This window comes from Branchiostoma belcheri, unplaced genomic scaffold (genome assembly GCF_001625305.1).
Source record: "Branchiostoma belcheri isolate BF01 breed outbred unplaced genomic scaffold, Haploidv18h27 scaffold97, whole genome shotgun sequence".
Taxonomy (NCBI): Eukaryota; Metazoa; Chordata; class Leptocardii; order Amphioxiformes; family Branchiostomatidae; genus Branchiostoma; species Branchiostoma belcheri.
The window spans coordinates 913,300-929,418 of record NW_017804653.1 but is presented as its reverse complement, the minus strand read 5'-3'; the positions used below and the strand labels follow the sequence as shown (position 1 = coordinate 929,418).

At 41.1% G+C, this 16,119-nt stretch overlaps 2 protein-coding genes across 2 annotated transcripts; one reads left to right on the top strand and one right to left on the bottom strand.

Annotated features, from left to right (window-relative positions):
• Positions 1 to 526: 526 nt before the first annotated feature.
• LOC109461889 (peptide-N(4)-(N-acetyl-beta-glucosaminyl)asparagine amidase-like) lies at positions 527 to 12,811 on the top strand. Its single transcript, XM_019758361.1, has 12 exons — positions 527 to 753; positions 2,510 to 2,624; positions 4,247 to 4,507; positions 4,676 to 4,853; positions 5,398 to 5,626; positions 6,078 to 6,199; positions 6,814 to 6,959; positions 7,338 to 7,448; positions 8,458 to 8,637; positions 9,066 to 9,251; positions 9,682 to 9,859; positions 10,276 to 12,811. The coding sequence occupies exons 1-12, from the start codon at positions 569 to 571 to the stop codon at positions 10,449 to 10,451; spliced, it is 2,067 nt and encodes a 688-aa protein (XP_019613920.1). The 5' UTR covers positions 527 to 568; the 3' UTR covers positions 10,452 to 12,811.
• An 80-nt stretch (positions 12,812 to 12,891) lies between these two features.
• LOC109461888 lies at positions 12,892 to 15,661 on the bottom strand. Its single transcript, XM_019758360.1, has 2 exons — positions 15,066 to 15,661; positions 12,892 to 13,068 (listed from the first exon to the last, which is right to left on the bottom strand). The coding sequence occupies exons 1-2, from the start codon at positions 15,512 to 15,514 to the stop codon at positions 12,954 to 12,956; spliced, it is 564 nt and encodes a 187-aa protein (XP_019613919.1). The 5' UTR covers positions 15,515 to 15,661; the 3' UTR covers positions 12,892 to 12,953.
• Between the last annotated feature and the right edge of the window lie 458 nt (positions 15,662 to 16,119).

Here is a 16,119-nt window from a genome sequence, read left to right as displayed (position 1 = left end):
CATACACTTCGTAGCAACATTCCCGAAAACGCCGCCGAAATTGCGGTTTCCTGTTATGGTTTGCCGTCCCATATTTTTAGCTGAAATTTAGTTGTTATGGTTATCGCTATTGTTAGAATTAATTAGTGTTAGGGTATGAAATAGTCGTTCCCTTGACTGCAAAACGTCCTGACGTCGGCGAAACGTCAGCACGAAACCTGGCCAATGGACCGTGTAGCAGTGGCCTCTGGCGATTTGTCTCCAAACTGCAGGGTCACATTTACCTGTGCCAGACGTAACTATGACGTAACTGTAGTAGAGCAGTTGCACACTGGCCTTTGTGATGAATCTTTGTACAAAATACTAAATTAAGTCACTCACAGCAACATTTCCTGTTATGTTATGCCGTCCCATGTTTTTAGCCGTTGTTTTGGTTATCGCTATGGTTAGAATTGAAGTTATGATCAGGGTTAGAGCAAGGACATTATACAGGTACAATGTACAATGTCTCTGGTTAGAGTTGGAAATAGGCGCTCTCTTGACTGCGAAGCGCCCTGACGTCGGTGAAACGTATTGACACTATCCGCCAATGGACCGTGTAGCAGTGGCCTCTGGCGGTTTGTCTCCAAACTGCAGGGTCTCTTCTGAACCGTGTTGCTTCATCACCAAAATGGCGACCGAGCCGTCTGCAATTCGTCTGCTCCTGACGAATCCGTCGTCGGTTTTTCTCGACTGCTCGGAGATACTGCTGCGATATGCCGAAAACATTATACGGTAGATACACTATCGATCTCTCTCTATCACGTTGTTTACGTTTAACAGCCAAGTTATGTAATTTTTGTGAAAAATTCTCTCAGTTACTATGTGGCTATGTATGCCCCCCTCCCCACTTGCTCAACCCTTTACTCTCGGAAGGGACTTTATTTCGTTCCACCATTCCACAAAATCGTAACAAATACCCTCCATTTGGGTCAAAACTTCTGTAACAATATCGTGTGAAGATATTCTGAGGAAAAATTTTACGTTTTAGCCGGAAGCGGGCGCGGAAAATATTTATCGCCGGACGGTTGATATCTGAACCTAACAGGAAATAATTTTTTGTTCCACCATAGAATTCCACAAAATCGCCACAAATACCATCCATTTGGGTCAATTTTACTGCAATGACATCATGTGAAGATATTCTGAGGAAAAATTTTACGTTTGAACAAGTTTGAGGAAGGGTAGAGAAAAATTAATTATAATTTATCCATTGGTAAATTGATAGCTGAACCTACACGCAACCAGAACTCAAAGAAGGGACTTTATTTCGTTCCACCATTCCACAAAATCACCACAAAAACTCTCCATTTAGCTCAAAATCGCTGCAAAAATATCCTGTGAAGATATTCTGAGGAAAAAATTGTACATTTGATGAGGAAAAGGGCAAAGAAAAATTGATTATCCATTGGTGAATTTATAGCTGAACCTAGGCCTATGGCTATGCACAACTAATATTCAAAGGAAAGATTGACTTTATTTCATTCCACAAAATCGCCACAAATACCCTCCATTTAGCTCAAAATCGCTGCAAGAATATCACATGAAGATATTCTGAGGAAAGATTTTACGTTTGAGGAAGAAAAGGGTGCAGAAAAATTCATTATCCATTGGTATATCTTAGTATCTGAACCAAACGATAATATTTTGCTACATAATGTAAGTTTATAGTACAGTGCTCTCCTGTTATTTGCATGGACGATTTGTCAGGGAATTTTATTCCTATAACAGGTTTAGTCCAATAACCTTAGGAGAGTTCACACGACCGACAGCCACAAACATGATGTTATTGGTATTTATATACTCACTTCCACCCACAACTACATACATGTACCATATTCTAATCTTCAAGTCGCATTCAGAAACTCATAATGAACAGGGCTAACATGGAGATAGAAGATCAGACACATTCCACCTTCATACTGTCTACCCCTGTGTTGGACAAAAGCTTACCAAACCTAAAACAACAGCCCAATCAAGGACACCAAAAAGGAACAAAGGACTTCTTCACACAATCATCATTGAGTGATTGGGGGTTCTCACCTGTCCAGAAAGAAGTGACAACAGAGAAAGTGTATGACAATGGAGGGTGCAGGGGTGATAATGAATGAATAACAATGGACTTCATGCAGTTTTGCTGATGCGCAACAAATTACATGTATTTCTTTCACGTACTTCTGGGTCAGTGTGCCATTGACTTGGAAATATTTTAGTCCAATATCAGGTGAAAGTCATAACAGCTCATGCAATTATGCCATGCAATTTATAATGTAGTGAATGGGAAATGGTTTGGGTTTTCAGAATTTTATGCAGATACCAGGTTTATGCCAATGTCAGTGATGCAAATAGTTGGTGAGCACTGTACTAGTATAATACTACAAACTTACAGCAAAATATTATTCCTGGTGATCAGAAATATTCATTGAAGCAGTGCATTTTCTCATTGCCAAAGCAACTAGTTCATGATCTTTTGTTTTGTTTTGTTCTCCAGAAATCCTAAGGAGCCAAAGTTCCGCACCATCCGGCTAGAGAACCAGGTGGTTCGGTCAAGACTAGTCCCAGTTCCGGGTGCTCTGGACTGCCTGAAAGCCATGGGGTTTACTCAGGTATGTGTTTACTGTGTATTTGAACAAGCCTCAGTCAGGCTTAGTAGGGTCGTGTGGTGTAATGATGGAGTGTTCAGGTCAGAACCAAGAGGTCCTGGGTTCGAATCCGGCCATGTCACCATCTCACCAATAGTACCATGTATGTTGTAGAATATAGTATAATGTTACGGACGTAGATATAGTCTCACATACCATTGTATTTTCTTTCTTATGTTGTTTGTAACTGCAATTAGCCTTCGGGCATGTATTTGCAATAAACTTTCTTTACACAACTTTTCTCACTTCACTCAGGTGGAAATGAGTACCTAGCTTTGCTTAGGAAGTTGAATAGGTCATCATGATCAAGCTAACCAGCATCTATCACACTGCAGTCATGCCTCAATAAGACATCTGGAGCAGCATATTTCCTGTTTACAACTTAAGTTTAGAATAAGCCTGTCACACAAAGAAATTGAGGAAGTAGACTTCATCTATGGAAACATGTTGAGTCTGTACATGTGGTTCTGCCAAATGTAACAGATCATTGTGATCAAAAACCCTAATCTCCAAGCAGATCTTTTGGTGGGGGTAAGACAGTATCAAATTGGCCAGTCTGTATCCATTTCCCCACCCAAGATCTGCCTCCAGTCGAAACGTCAAAGGCTATTAACACCTAGTTGTTGCCTGATCAAAATATTCTTGCCAAGTAGTTTATTGCCCTGACCACCAGGCAAGGTTCTTGGTAAGGCTCTTGCCCTCCTAGTGGGCCAGGTGGTTGAGCATTACTCTCTATGGGTCCCCTCACCAACTGTTATTTTGTTCAGTGTAACTAAAGGAAAGAAGGTCCAACATATGTTTTGTAATATCTGCGGTTTTGAACCACAATGAGCCCAGTTATTGACATTTCTATGTTTCAGCCAGCATATTTTAGTACCAGCATACAGTATTATCTGGACAGGGTTAGGCGAGAACTCCCACTGAGATGTGCGCGGGTGACTGCATTTGTCCCAGATTCAAGCCATAAACCGCTTGTAAAAATCTTAGCACAACAAATTTTTGATAGTTGTTAATAGGGACACAAGGAGGGGCAGCAACACCATTTTTGAAAAGAAGTGCTCCTCCCTGTTCGAGTGCCGGCAGATCATGGGTGGGGAAATGGATACAGACTGGCCAATTTGATACTGTCTTACCCCCACCAAAAGATCTGCTTGGAGATTACAAAAACCCAGAGCAACAGCACTCCACCGGAAGTTCTGTAACATGTTGCCAGGCTACCAGCCCTTATTTGGATGAAAGTGATAAGAAACTAGTCACGTGTACATGACTCAGCATAGGCAGACATCTGTCCTACAAGCAGACCCAAGATCACCAGTTTAGTTTTTTGTAGTTCGCCAGTTTGTTAGAGACAAGTTTGTGGAAGCAGTCAGTGCAGTGAGAAACAGGTCTGCTCAGTGAAGTAAGTCATATTTATATATATACATAACACAATGTCCATAATTGTAACTGGTAACTTGAAACCTTTGTTACACAATCTCTCGCTGTCAGGAGCCGATTGGGCTTGACATTAGGCTGCTAGAAGCGTAATGTAGTCAGGGTACATGGAGACTATTACAGAAACTCTTTTCTTTGTTATGTTCTTTCAGAAAGAAGAAAGGTTAGTTCTTCTTCCAGATACACCTCTGGACAACGTGATAAAAATCCGAGACCAGATCACAGTAGAAAGGCTGAAGCAACTTAGTCTGGCACCACAGAACACTCAGGCGGCTGGTGCGTCTACTCAAGCCACGTCTCAACCTGAGGGAGCCGCAAGAGAGCCTGCACCTAGTCTTGTCACTTCAATGGCTTCCACACCTGTACAGAGCACCTCACAAAGTCAAGCAGTACAGCCAAGCAGCAACTTACTGGTAATTCATTTTGTAAAAACTCATGTCAGTCATGTACTGTGGTGTTCACACTTCTTAAGGATACCTGTTCCAAACAAAAATTAGAGGCTTCTATTGTTTTGCGTAGAACTAGGAGTAGTCCCTTTGACGATTTCAACTTTAAGCCGTTTTACTTTCCTTCTACCCCAGGCCTCTGAGAGACAGTTCTATGCCCGTCTGGAGTCCAGTTTTCAGCATGTTCTACTTTATGAAGATCCCGTGCTACAAGCCCAGGCTCGCAGCCTCATCCCTGAAGAACAGCTCAGAGAGAAGGCCCTGGAGAAACTCAAGGTTCTAGAAGAGCTGGAGAAAGAAGAGACCAAAACTGGTAAGCAAAATATTGAGAGAGCAAAAAAAACAAAACAAAATCTACTGCAGGTTCTTCTTAGCGATGAAACACAAAATGTTATTAACTTAAGTAAACTGTTCATCAACATTTTTGTATGGGTATGTAATTGATTATGTGCTTCTTATGAAATGAACTAAATCATTATCCATTGAATTTATTGATGTACCGGTACTACACATTTGTATTTTTGTTTCCCATGTACCTCCGCAAGGATAAAGCAAGTGCCTATGCCAGCAAAATACAATATTTTCTGCTTGTATTAAATAATGATATTATCATTCAATGAACATAGACATTTGCATGCACATGCACACTATATTCTTTTTTAAAATACTGCATTTGTAGTATTGTCGAAAATACAGTGATCAGGAAATAATAATACCTGTAGTATCTAAGTGTCATACTTATAGGTGTCAAATACAGATTCATACATGTATACAGTTAGGCACTGTAACACAAAAATGCCCAAAACTTAAGGGTTATCTGAGCCAACTGTTGATACAATATGTTTCCCTTCTGCTAGAGAACAGCCCGCCCCCTCTCACCCTGGAAGACCTCATCCTTCCCGAGCTGCGCCGATGGTTCAAGAAGGATTTCTTTAAGTGGGTGGACAAGGCGCCGTGCGAGCGTTGCGGGGGGAAGACGATGGCTGCTGGAATGGCCGCCCCCACCCCCTCCGAGGAGAGGTGGCAGGCTGGGAGGGTGGAGCTGTATCACTGCACAGCCTGTGGGACAACAACACGCTTTCCTAGGTGATTCTTTTCTTCATGGAGGTTCATAATGTGTTGGTAGAAATCACAGTAGAATGGATAAGAAATAACCATATAGGCAAGGATTTATGTTTAAAAATGATTGGTCATTAATTACTAGTATCCTGATGAAGGGAACTGGTCATTGAAAATTTGATCCTTGTGTAGCTTTGTGTTAAAATATACTAGTAGTTCAGCATTGTACTGTGATTTTTTTCTTCTTTTGTCATCCTTAATCAAGCTAAAGCATGATGCTTTTCAGTAGCCACTAGCACCTACATTGCAGCTTTGCTACAGCAAACATATTTTTTTAATCCCAACATTTAACACAATACATAGTAATGGCACACTCAATTTTTTTCAATCAATTTTTGGGTCCCTAAAATTGCATTGGATGCCTTCAACCTCATACCTTTAACTTGGACCAACTCTGCATAATTGTGCTGCTCTGCAGGTATAACCACCCAGGCAAACTGCTGGAGACCCGGCGTGGTCGGTGTGGGGAGTGGGCCAACTGTTTCACACTACTGTGCCGTGCCCTGGGGTATGAGGCCAGACATGTGGTTGACTGGACTGGTAGGTTTACTGTTTCTTACAATTTCAAACATATAATGCCAGGGAAAGACAGGTTGTGCCTTACATGTATTGCATAAAGTTTGTTACCACAGTGGTGTTTCACGTAAAGTTAGCAAAGCATTTAGATTGTGTAGATCTCTGTACATTAAGATTTCTGAGGCTACAAGACACACTATTCTTTAAAACAGTTCCTACTCAACGTTTCTGTAACTTAAACTATAGATTGGTTCCTTTTGTGATTGCATGTGTATCTGTATCCGTATTGGTATAGCCGGTATAACCGCCCTTAGGCACAACACACCATGTGTACGTGTTATGCAAGAGAAGGGGAAACTGGGTACAGCCTGCCACCACTTGCATACTGTCGTCATATTGATGAAGTTGTACGTATCCCAAAAATCCTGCCTGTTTCAGACCACTGCTGGACAGAGTGTTACTCCAACTCACAACAGCGCTGGCTACACCTGGATGGAGAACAGTACTACGACAAACCTCTCGTTTACGAAGCCGGCTGGAAGAAAAAACTCACCTACATCATAGCCTACTCAAAAGACGAGGTTCGTTTGTTCCTTCATTTCATTCACAACATCTTTATTTTGTTTGTCTTTGATCAGACCACGTTTGGACGGAGTGCTTCTCAAATTCACAACAACGCTGGCTTCATGCCGATCCGTGTGAGAACGTTAGCGACAAACCGCTCATGTACGAAGCAGGCTGGAGCAAGAAGTTGAGTTACGTTGTCGCCTTTTCTAATCAGGAGGTATGTCTTTACAACATTCTGGTGATGACAACATGTGAAACTTAGTGGTGTTGGGCTTAGCGACAACAGATAAAACAAAATTTACCCAGAGTACTGTGTAACTCACAAATACATTGAAACTTGATTCAGAGACTTAGCAATTTCATGAAAATGAATCAACAAAAAGTATAAAGAGTTATCCCCGGTATTACATTAAATTTCATCTTTGACTACCTGAAATAGTATGCCTAAACCCATAACATCAAACAACAAACAATTGGGGTTTGAACCCATAACTCCTGAATTCAAGACAGGCATTCTGCCTACCAGGCTATTGCACCGGTTGTACCTACAGTATGTGAGACAAAATACTTAAGTAGTGGTTTGATTTTTCTTCAGATCCGTGACGTGACTTGGAGGTATTCCTGTCGTCACCAAGAGGTCTGTGCCAGGAGGAAGGAGTGTAGAGAAAGCTGGCTCAGGGAAACTGTCAACAGGATGAACGAAAAGGTAAACTTTTCTTCTTCATCCTGTCCTTGTTTAAGATCTTGTTAGGCCAGAAGGTTGTTGTTGAATGTTGAATTGCTTTCCTTAAGTTTATAATTACAAAGTTTTCCCTTGATACGTTGATGAAGGTTAGGCATCCAGGTAATGAGATACACAAGGAATTTTTACCCAAGCAACTGGATAGGTTTTGAAAACTGTCAGACATGTCAAGTAGCATCCACATGTGACAAAAAGTAGTGGATGTGACTTGAAACATCTGACAGTTTTCAAAACCCATCTAGTTGCTTGATTAAAGTTCATTCCAACTACATGCCCAAGGACTAATTGCAATCACAAACAACATGTATGATAAAGAAAATACAATGATATAAGAGACCATGCCTAATGTTATCCTACAGCATACGTGGCGCTACTTATTTTTGTTGGGTTTGACTTCTTCTTCTGAGGCAGTTGAAGATGAATGTACATGTACCTACTTCATGGAGGTATACCTCATGATTTTAGTTTTAGAACTAGAGAAGTAACATTTGCAAAGCAAATGCACAATGTTTACCTTCAGACATGCATGGTCTGCCCTGTTAATTTTTACTCAAACACATTTACATACATGTACTAAGAGTTAATCTCCAAGCAGATCTTTTGGTGGGGGTAAGACAGTATCAAATTGGCCAGTCTGTACCTTGGGTGGGGAAATGGATACAGACTGGCCAATTTGATACTGTCTTACCCCCACCAAAAGATCTGCTTGGAGATCACTAAGAGTAAGAGTATATGGTGACAGGTGTAGAGCAGACCATGAAATTGCCACATTACATAACCCAACACCAGTCACCATGGTGACAGACGTCAACAAATCATGTCATTGGCCAGGTCAGAGGTCAGTGTTTGGAACAGAAGAGGAGGAGGAAGAAACTGAGTAAAAACAATATGTTTTCCTTCAGTAAACATTATTACAATTGCTTGTGTGACAAATTCTTGTGTAAAATATTTCCTTGTCGTCATTTTTCCCCAGCGCCAGGCAGGCCTGCCCCAGGAGAGGAGAGATGAGCTGGTGAGGAGGTTCCTGGTGGAGCTGGTGGAGTTTATATCACCACGGAAACCAGGGGAGAAGGAGATGGGAGGGAGAACCACCGGATCAGTGGCCTGGAGGCTGGCTAGGGGGGAACTGGGAACTCAGAAGGACAAAACAAAGGTAAATTCTATCATGAAGTTTGATACTTTAGATTAACACAGCAAAGACAGCTCACCTCAAAAATTTGGTTACTCTTCCATCAACCTGAAAAAGGTGACAAACAGATATGTGCTGGTTGTGGAACTTTTTTATCTGTGAGACTGTCTGTACAGGTCTGGTTGACTATCTTAATTTGTTAATTATGTTAATTAGTAACTTTGTCCTTTGGCGTTAAGCACAAGATATATTCATTCATTCAGTCATTTTTTTGCTCAGATTTAGTTGATTATCGATATGTAAATCTGTACCATTGCTTCTTGATCTATGTACCTTATATTTTAGTATTCTTAAAATAAGTTATAATCCCACATGGGCTGGGCACATGAAGCACAAGACTTGTTAATTAAGCTTTTATTTATCCATTTCTTCATTCATTTATTGATATCCAGGCTGAGCCATACGTGTTCAGACTGAGTGACCAGGAGAAGAAAGGGCGACTGCTCCATCTGGTTTACTGCACAGCTAACGACAAGTACACCAGGCTGTACAACAGTGCAGACATGCAGCAGGGCTGGCAGAGCTGGGCTCACACGGTACAGGGTGTCTTCAGGAAGGAGGAACATGACTGGAACATGGTCAGTCACAGTCACCTGCAACTACATTTTGTAGGCCTCAGTAGCTCAATGCATTGTTCTAGCCAGCCTGAATTTTTTTCCTGGAATCTTTTGTGTCAATTTTGTTTGACACAACATCATGTCAAGCGCCAAAGCATGGCAATCCTAGGGAGGTCTGGGGTATGAAATCTTAACCCTGTAAAACACTATTTCCTGCAGTTTTAGAGCCAAAGTCTGCTGGTATACTCAGCTTACAGCAGTGTACTATAAATGACTTCTCTTTCCATATCACTACCGGACAATCACTCAAAGATGACAGCTTTGGCAAAATTTTTGTCCACCATGAGGAGCAAAATTCTATCAAATAACAGAAAGATGGACACTGGCTAGAACACTGCATCAATGTACTGTATTAACTCAAACTGATTGTACACATTTTGTCTTGCTGCAGTGCTATCTTGCCAGGACAGAGGGCGCTACTACAGGTTCTGTGAGTTGGAAGTTTGACCTGAGTGATTCAGGGCTGTGTGTACAAGAGATAAAGGTCGTCACACGGTGTCAGACATTTGAGAACGGCTCTGTTTCCTGGCGGCTCTGCTCTGGGGACAAGTGTGTTCTCTTGAACGGAGGTTAGTTGGTCCTATTTTGCAATCTATTAAATGGATGGAAGTACATGTATGATACATGTAGAAAGTTATTACCTTCACCAACAAGTTATGTTTTAGGTGCTGTTTGTTTGTATGTGAACAGTATAAGAAGTTGTTGATATGGATCTTGATTATATTTAGTACGTAGGTAAGTGTCATCAAAACAAAGGACAAGTTTGATTCCAAGCCTTCTAGCAGCTTTCTATAGTTTTGCAGCAGAACTTCTCATTTCGGCATTTCATGTACATGCTATTGTGACAATGTTTTTAGTCCATTCATTAGTATGAAGTAAGTAGTAAGATTTGTATTTTTTTATGTTCTGCAGATGAGCCATGAAAACAAACAAGAAATGAATGGATAGATAGATATGCTGAAGTTCATTCCCTACTTTTCTTTAGATGCAGCAGGCACAACGACCAAAGATCTGGAGGGCGTGATGAGTTTCACCCTGACGGCTGAACTCCGAGGCGGACGGGGGGACAACGCCTGGCAACACGCTCAGCTGTTCAGACAGGCGCTGGACAAAACCGAAGAGTTCCCACTCGACTTACACGTCCGACTCAAACCTGTATAGCCTTTAGTTTGTTTGTTTGTTTGTTTCAAGCCTTTGTTACTTCAAGAAATACCAGTAGTCAAAGCTTTTCATTGAGGGAGGAGGCTAAAGCCAGACAGTGTATAACAACATAGGGGTTACATGCGTCGATGAAGGTTAGACATCCAGGTAATAAGATATGCCAAAAAGCAGCTACTCCAGCAACTGGATATGATTTTGGAAATGGTCAGACATTTCAGCTAGTATCCACTAGCTTTCGTCAGTGACTGAGAGACCAGAGGAGAAATGCAGGTTTATAAAGTTGACAGGGGTTACATGATGTACGTGTAAGTCCTAACACATGCACACTAAAATAGCCATTTGGCTACCATTTTTCTACAGGGTTACAGGTTTAGGCAGGACAAAACTTAGACATTCTTTGAATCTTGATATGTTCACAGTGATTTCATTTTCAGGTTTCGCGGCAACCTCTCCACCACAAATTTGTGACGCCGCGAATATTGGCATGTGTTCCAGCATACATGTAATACTACTGTACTACAGAATTGCTTCAACTGCAAACTTGAAACACAATGAAACCCTTCTTTTCCCTTTGATCGGGAAATGAAGTCCCAAACTCAACCAGGATATACAGGGTGATGGAGAAGAAAGTATTAGTCTTTTAAAAGATTATTGTTACCAACTTGAAATCATCACTATAGCAGCAAGTTTCCCATAAAGTTTGACTAATATTTCTTCCATTAATGCCCAAATGACATTCCTGGTCACTTGTTACTGTGTAACAGGGCATTATTCAATCTGGTACAATTTTCGATGGTATTGAGGGGAAAATAGTCTGAGTAAAAATAACATTTTAGACATGTTTGATTTGTGTGGGTGACACTATAGATAGAAATGAATACTAAGAATTAGAATTACTGTAAAATGTGCAATATGAATGACAGTTTCATGTTTAAGATTTTCACAGTCAGAACTCTTTAAAACTACAACTCTTGTATGTATTTACCGGTAATCACGCAAAAATGACAATTACACATACAAATGCCAACGCTATGCAATATATTTATTTCAGCTGATATGTAGCGAACAAAGCCACATGCTATACTATCACTACATCACTATTATCTCTATCCCTACATCTGTTTAACTTGAAGTTAATATACATCAATGCATGTACAAATGTACATGAATTTATAACAGCAACACCAGCACCAAAGCTGAAAAATATTAGACCGTACATTACCTACTTATGATGATTCCATGATTATCTAAACTACGCTTATTTCATCTCTATTATTCCTATTTACAGCATACTGACTCTTGTCCTGATTTCTTATCACTATAGTAGTATAAACACATAACCCAGTAACTACATATCTATCTAATAACCATGCTTCACTTGAGGGAGAAGTTATAATTCCCTACTTACTTTACAGCTGCATAAAAAGGCTGTTTCATTGTCCGGATACCAATTACACTTATGACACTTCTGCATATGATTTTTATCTATTTTACTAGAACAGCACACATCACTCTTATCTACAATATACAGTATTATGTGCAAGTACATATTGTAGTTAAAATACCTTGCAATCATGAACATAAACAACATAGATACATTTTTAAATAATATGTAAATGATACAAACAGTCAAAAGATTTGTTAGAGAGCATCACCACTACTTATGCCTATAATATAAGCTGCAATAGTGAGAATATTTGCAGGCAAATGTAGATAGGAACTGTTACCTTTGAAAAATGCTTCTGTCCTATGCTTGAAGAATATTCTAAGATTCTAGAATATACCAAATACAACTCAAAATTCTCGACAGATGGTCCAGAGGTTATGTTTTTGCATACAACTCTATTATATATTCTTGAATAGCTAATTACATGTATCACTAATGTTCCCCCCACTATAGGCAATGTCAGCTGCACAGTGTACTGTATTTGCTACAGTGTACTGTATTCGCTACAGAAATTTGCTTCAGTGTTTTTGCTACAATGTACTGCTGTATTTGCTACAGGATGCTGTATTTGCTACAGTATACTTTTAGAAACAATGAGCAATGAAAGCACAAATATATACACCATGCATCTCTGAACTAACCCTGGTTGAGCATGAAAGTGACAATGAACGTCACACTTTTTTACACCACTACCACCAGTAGAGACAAAGCCACTTAGCTACAGTTCACACCACAGTATACTAGCCAGGGTACCATCCTTTGTAGTCTCTCTTCTTGCTTGCTACCAAGACTGTGTCACTTGTAACTACTTATAGCCTCTACCAGGCTTTGGGAAGCAGCTGAAAAAACTAGAAACTGGGCAAGTAGTAATAGATGATATGCCAGGGGAGTTGGTCTGCTAAAGAGTACAGTTTGTCGCTGTCCTAAGTGAACAAACTCCCTTGGCATGTTACCTGTGTACTAGTATTTGTCCAATTTCTACTCTTTCCAGTTTCTTCTGAAGCCTGGTAGAGGCTTAACTACGAACACAGTCTGGGTGGTTGTGAGCATCATGTTCAGACCCCCTGACCCTGTGCTGGTGTAGATGTCAGCTCGTTGTTGTTGGACATGTAGCCATACTGGTTAATCACGATGGGCTCTGTGTCTTCCTTAGAGCCGCCACGCGAGAACCTGCAAAACAAGATAGTATGTTATAGCAAATACATGCCCAAAGGCTAATTGCAAGTAGATGTAATACTTATATAGTATAAGAACAGTATGCCTATATACCAAGTACATCTACTAGTACTACATTCTAGAATATACATTGAGGTAAATTTTGTTTGGTTTGAGGCATTGAACCATTTTACCCACTTCTAGAGTTTTCTGTATTGTTCCATGTGGGGAGGGTGGAGAGGTGTCTTGCATCATTGTCCGCAAAATACAATCACACCAATCCTTAGTTTGCCAAACCTACAGCATTTCTAGAGTTTCCTGCATTGTTCCATGTAAATGTACATGCACACTTGCTGTGCGGAGGGTGGAGAGGTGTATAGCACCATTATTGTCTGCAAGATACAATTAGGGCACTCCTTAGTTTGCCAAACCTACAACATTTCTGAGGGGGGTGGGGTGTCCAGAGCCATGTAATAAGAGCTTTCTTGTTCAAGAAGCCATTTCACTCCATAGTCATGGTACAGAAGTCTGCATAAAATTCCCTAGGAAATGCATGGTAAGAATTTTAGAATGTAGCAGACTTATCAAACTATTACAAGAAAGACACGGCCCCTGAAGGTAGCCAAAAGAGCCCCCTGGCTTTCAAGTTTACAGTCATTATTGGTGACCTTTTTCGTAACGATACAATGCTAAGTTTTCCCCAGCTATGTTGCCCTACAGCACTTTAAATTCCTGTTTGATTGTGGCCAAGTGTTCATATCACAATCCTACCATTGTTGGCTCTGTATAGGCTTGTGAGGTGCAGGTATTCAACAAGAAGTTGTACACATTTTGTACTCTAAATCCAACTATGCTGTGTTGAAGCACCCAAGTGCAAGAAAAGATAATTCTATAATTTCTAACCACAAAGAAAGGTCAATTATGTGGTTAGCTACTCAGACAAGAAGATCAGTCAACCTGCAACTCTTAAATGTCTAGACAACTTCTGACCTTGTGTCCTACCAGAGGTTTAGGCTTTGGCTTATTTTTTACAAGTTTTAGACGTTTTTTTATCGGGTTTTCGGGGTTTTGTATTATACTGGTATCTTCAGGAGGTATTGGATGCCAATAGCAATGATGCTGTCTTCCAATTTGATACTGTCTTGCAAAAAGATATGCTTGGAGTTTACTATTGAACCAGAACAGTGACATTTGCACAATTACTAGTATGCACTCAATCATAGCTGTAATAGTTTTCTTAATGTCAACAAAAATGGGTATGCAGCCGTAACATCTACATCTGTTGTTTACTCTCCAAGCTGAGGCTTCGGCTCATTTGTAGCGTGTTTTTAGGCTTTTTTATCAGGATTTCTTTTTTTCTTCTGGTATCTTATTTTTACGCCAGCCAACCAGGTGGCAAATGGATACAGCCTGGCCAATATGATACATGTACCCAACACTTTGCAGCCACCAAAAGATCTGCTTGGAGATATCTGTTGTTACGTTTGTATCATATTCGTCTAAGCCAACAGATCTAGAGCATAGACTGGAAACAACCCTCACATTGTACACACTATTTAATGCACAGGCACTAGTGTGTCAGATTTTCAAAAAAGATAGTACTTCACAGTCTCTTGTTAAAATTCTCCTCACACTTGACACATGCATGTACGTGCAAGACAAAACGTTACATGTGCTTATGTGTGGCGAAAGCTGTTTGTTACAATATTGTGGCAGTCTCCATTGGCATTCATCCAAACGTATACTGATACACAGGGTGCTCTGTTGAAGGGGCCATTACCCAGTATAGGGAAAACACCATCCTTGTTTTTCTTCCATACGATTGTTACACCTGTTACGTTTTTAACGCGTTTAATCCCACACAACTTGCAGTGATTCTTAAGAAAAACGATTAAGGTCAAGGTTTTTTTGTAGTAATAGTTGACGCATAACTTGCATACCAAAACAAATGTTGGAAATGCTATGAGGTCAACATACTGTACACCAGATGAAGCAATATGATACAAACTGACCATGTATTGGGTGGTCCAGTGCGTAGGTTATTGTTGGTGAGAACTCCGGGTTTCACCTGGGCTACGGCGATGTCTTCTTCCGTGTCTTCTGCGCGTATCGGCGTCGGCAGTGCGTCGTCGGGCTCGAAACAGTCGGCGCACCACATGTGGAGCCCGAGAAAGAACAGGAAAAACCCGATCAGAAGCAAGGCCGGCCCCAGGATCATGAGAAACATGTTGCCGTTCCACACTCCCTCGACGTAGTACCCAAGAACCGCCATGATGGTCCCGGGAAAGAACGTCACCACGCCGAGAGCGCAGAGGATCTTCCCGAGGTTGTCAACTTTCAGGGTCCAAGCGTCGACCTGCCGCCGCGCCTGCTGCCTCTCCTTCCCCGGGCCTCCCTCGACGTCGCCCCGAGAGAGGCTCCGCAAATTCTCCCTTAAGGATCGTTCCGACCCCACACCCATCCTGGAGGCTTCTATACACCCTAGGGGTCTAGCTGACCCGCAGATCTGGAGATGACAGTGGTGAAAACGCAAGGATTTGGGGGAGAAACTGTCCTACATGTTCAAGTGTCGCACTACCGCAGGAGCATAATATTTACCATCGACGTCACGCGCTTTTCGTGCGACGCAAGGCTTTACCCAGCATGCACTGCGCAAGCCCGACGTGGTTCGCATTGCAAAAACTTTTCGTGTCCAAATCACTGCAATATGTCCTTCAAATGGTCTATTTTTCCAGGCGAAAAGGCAAAATACGAGATTTCGCAATTCAATGATGGCAGCGATAGGATTTGAGAATATATGAATTGGGGTGTAGGGACGGTTACGCTTAACGGTAAATTCAGGAAGGCCAACCACGCTTAAACTAGCGGTAAATTCAGGAATGCCAACGACACTTAACGGTAAATTGGCGCCCATTATATCATGTATTGATACTAGTACTCTATTGGAATTGGTTATTGGTTGGCGTTTGGGACCACTTTTCGTCGGCCAATGTACATACTCGATCGTATAATGGTAATAATGATATGATAAAAAAAGTGCGTACGTGCTGTGCAGTTTTTTAGGAA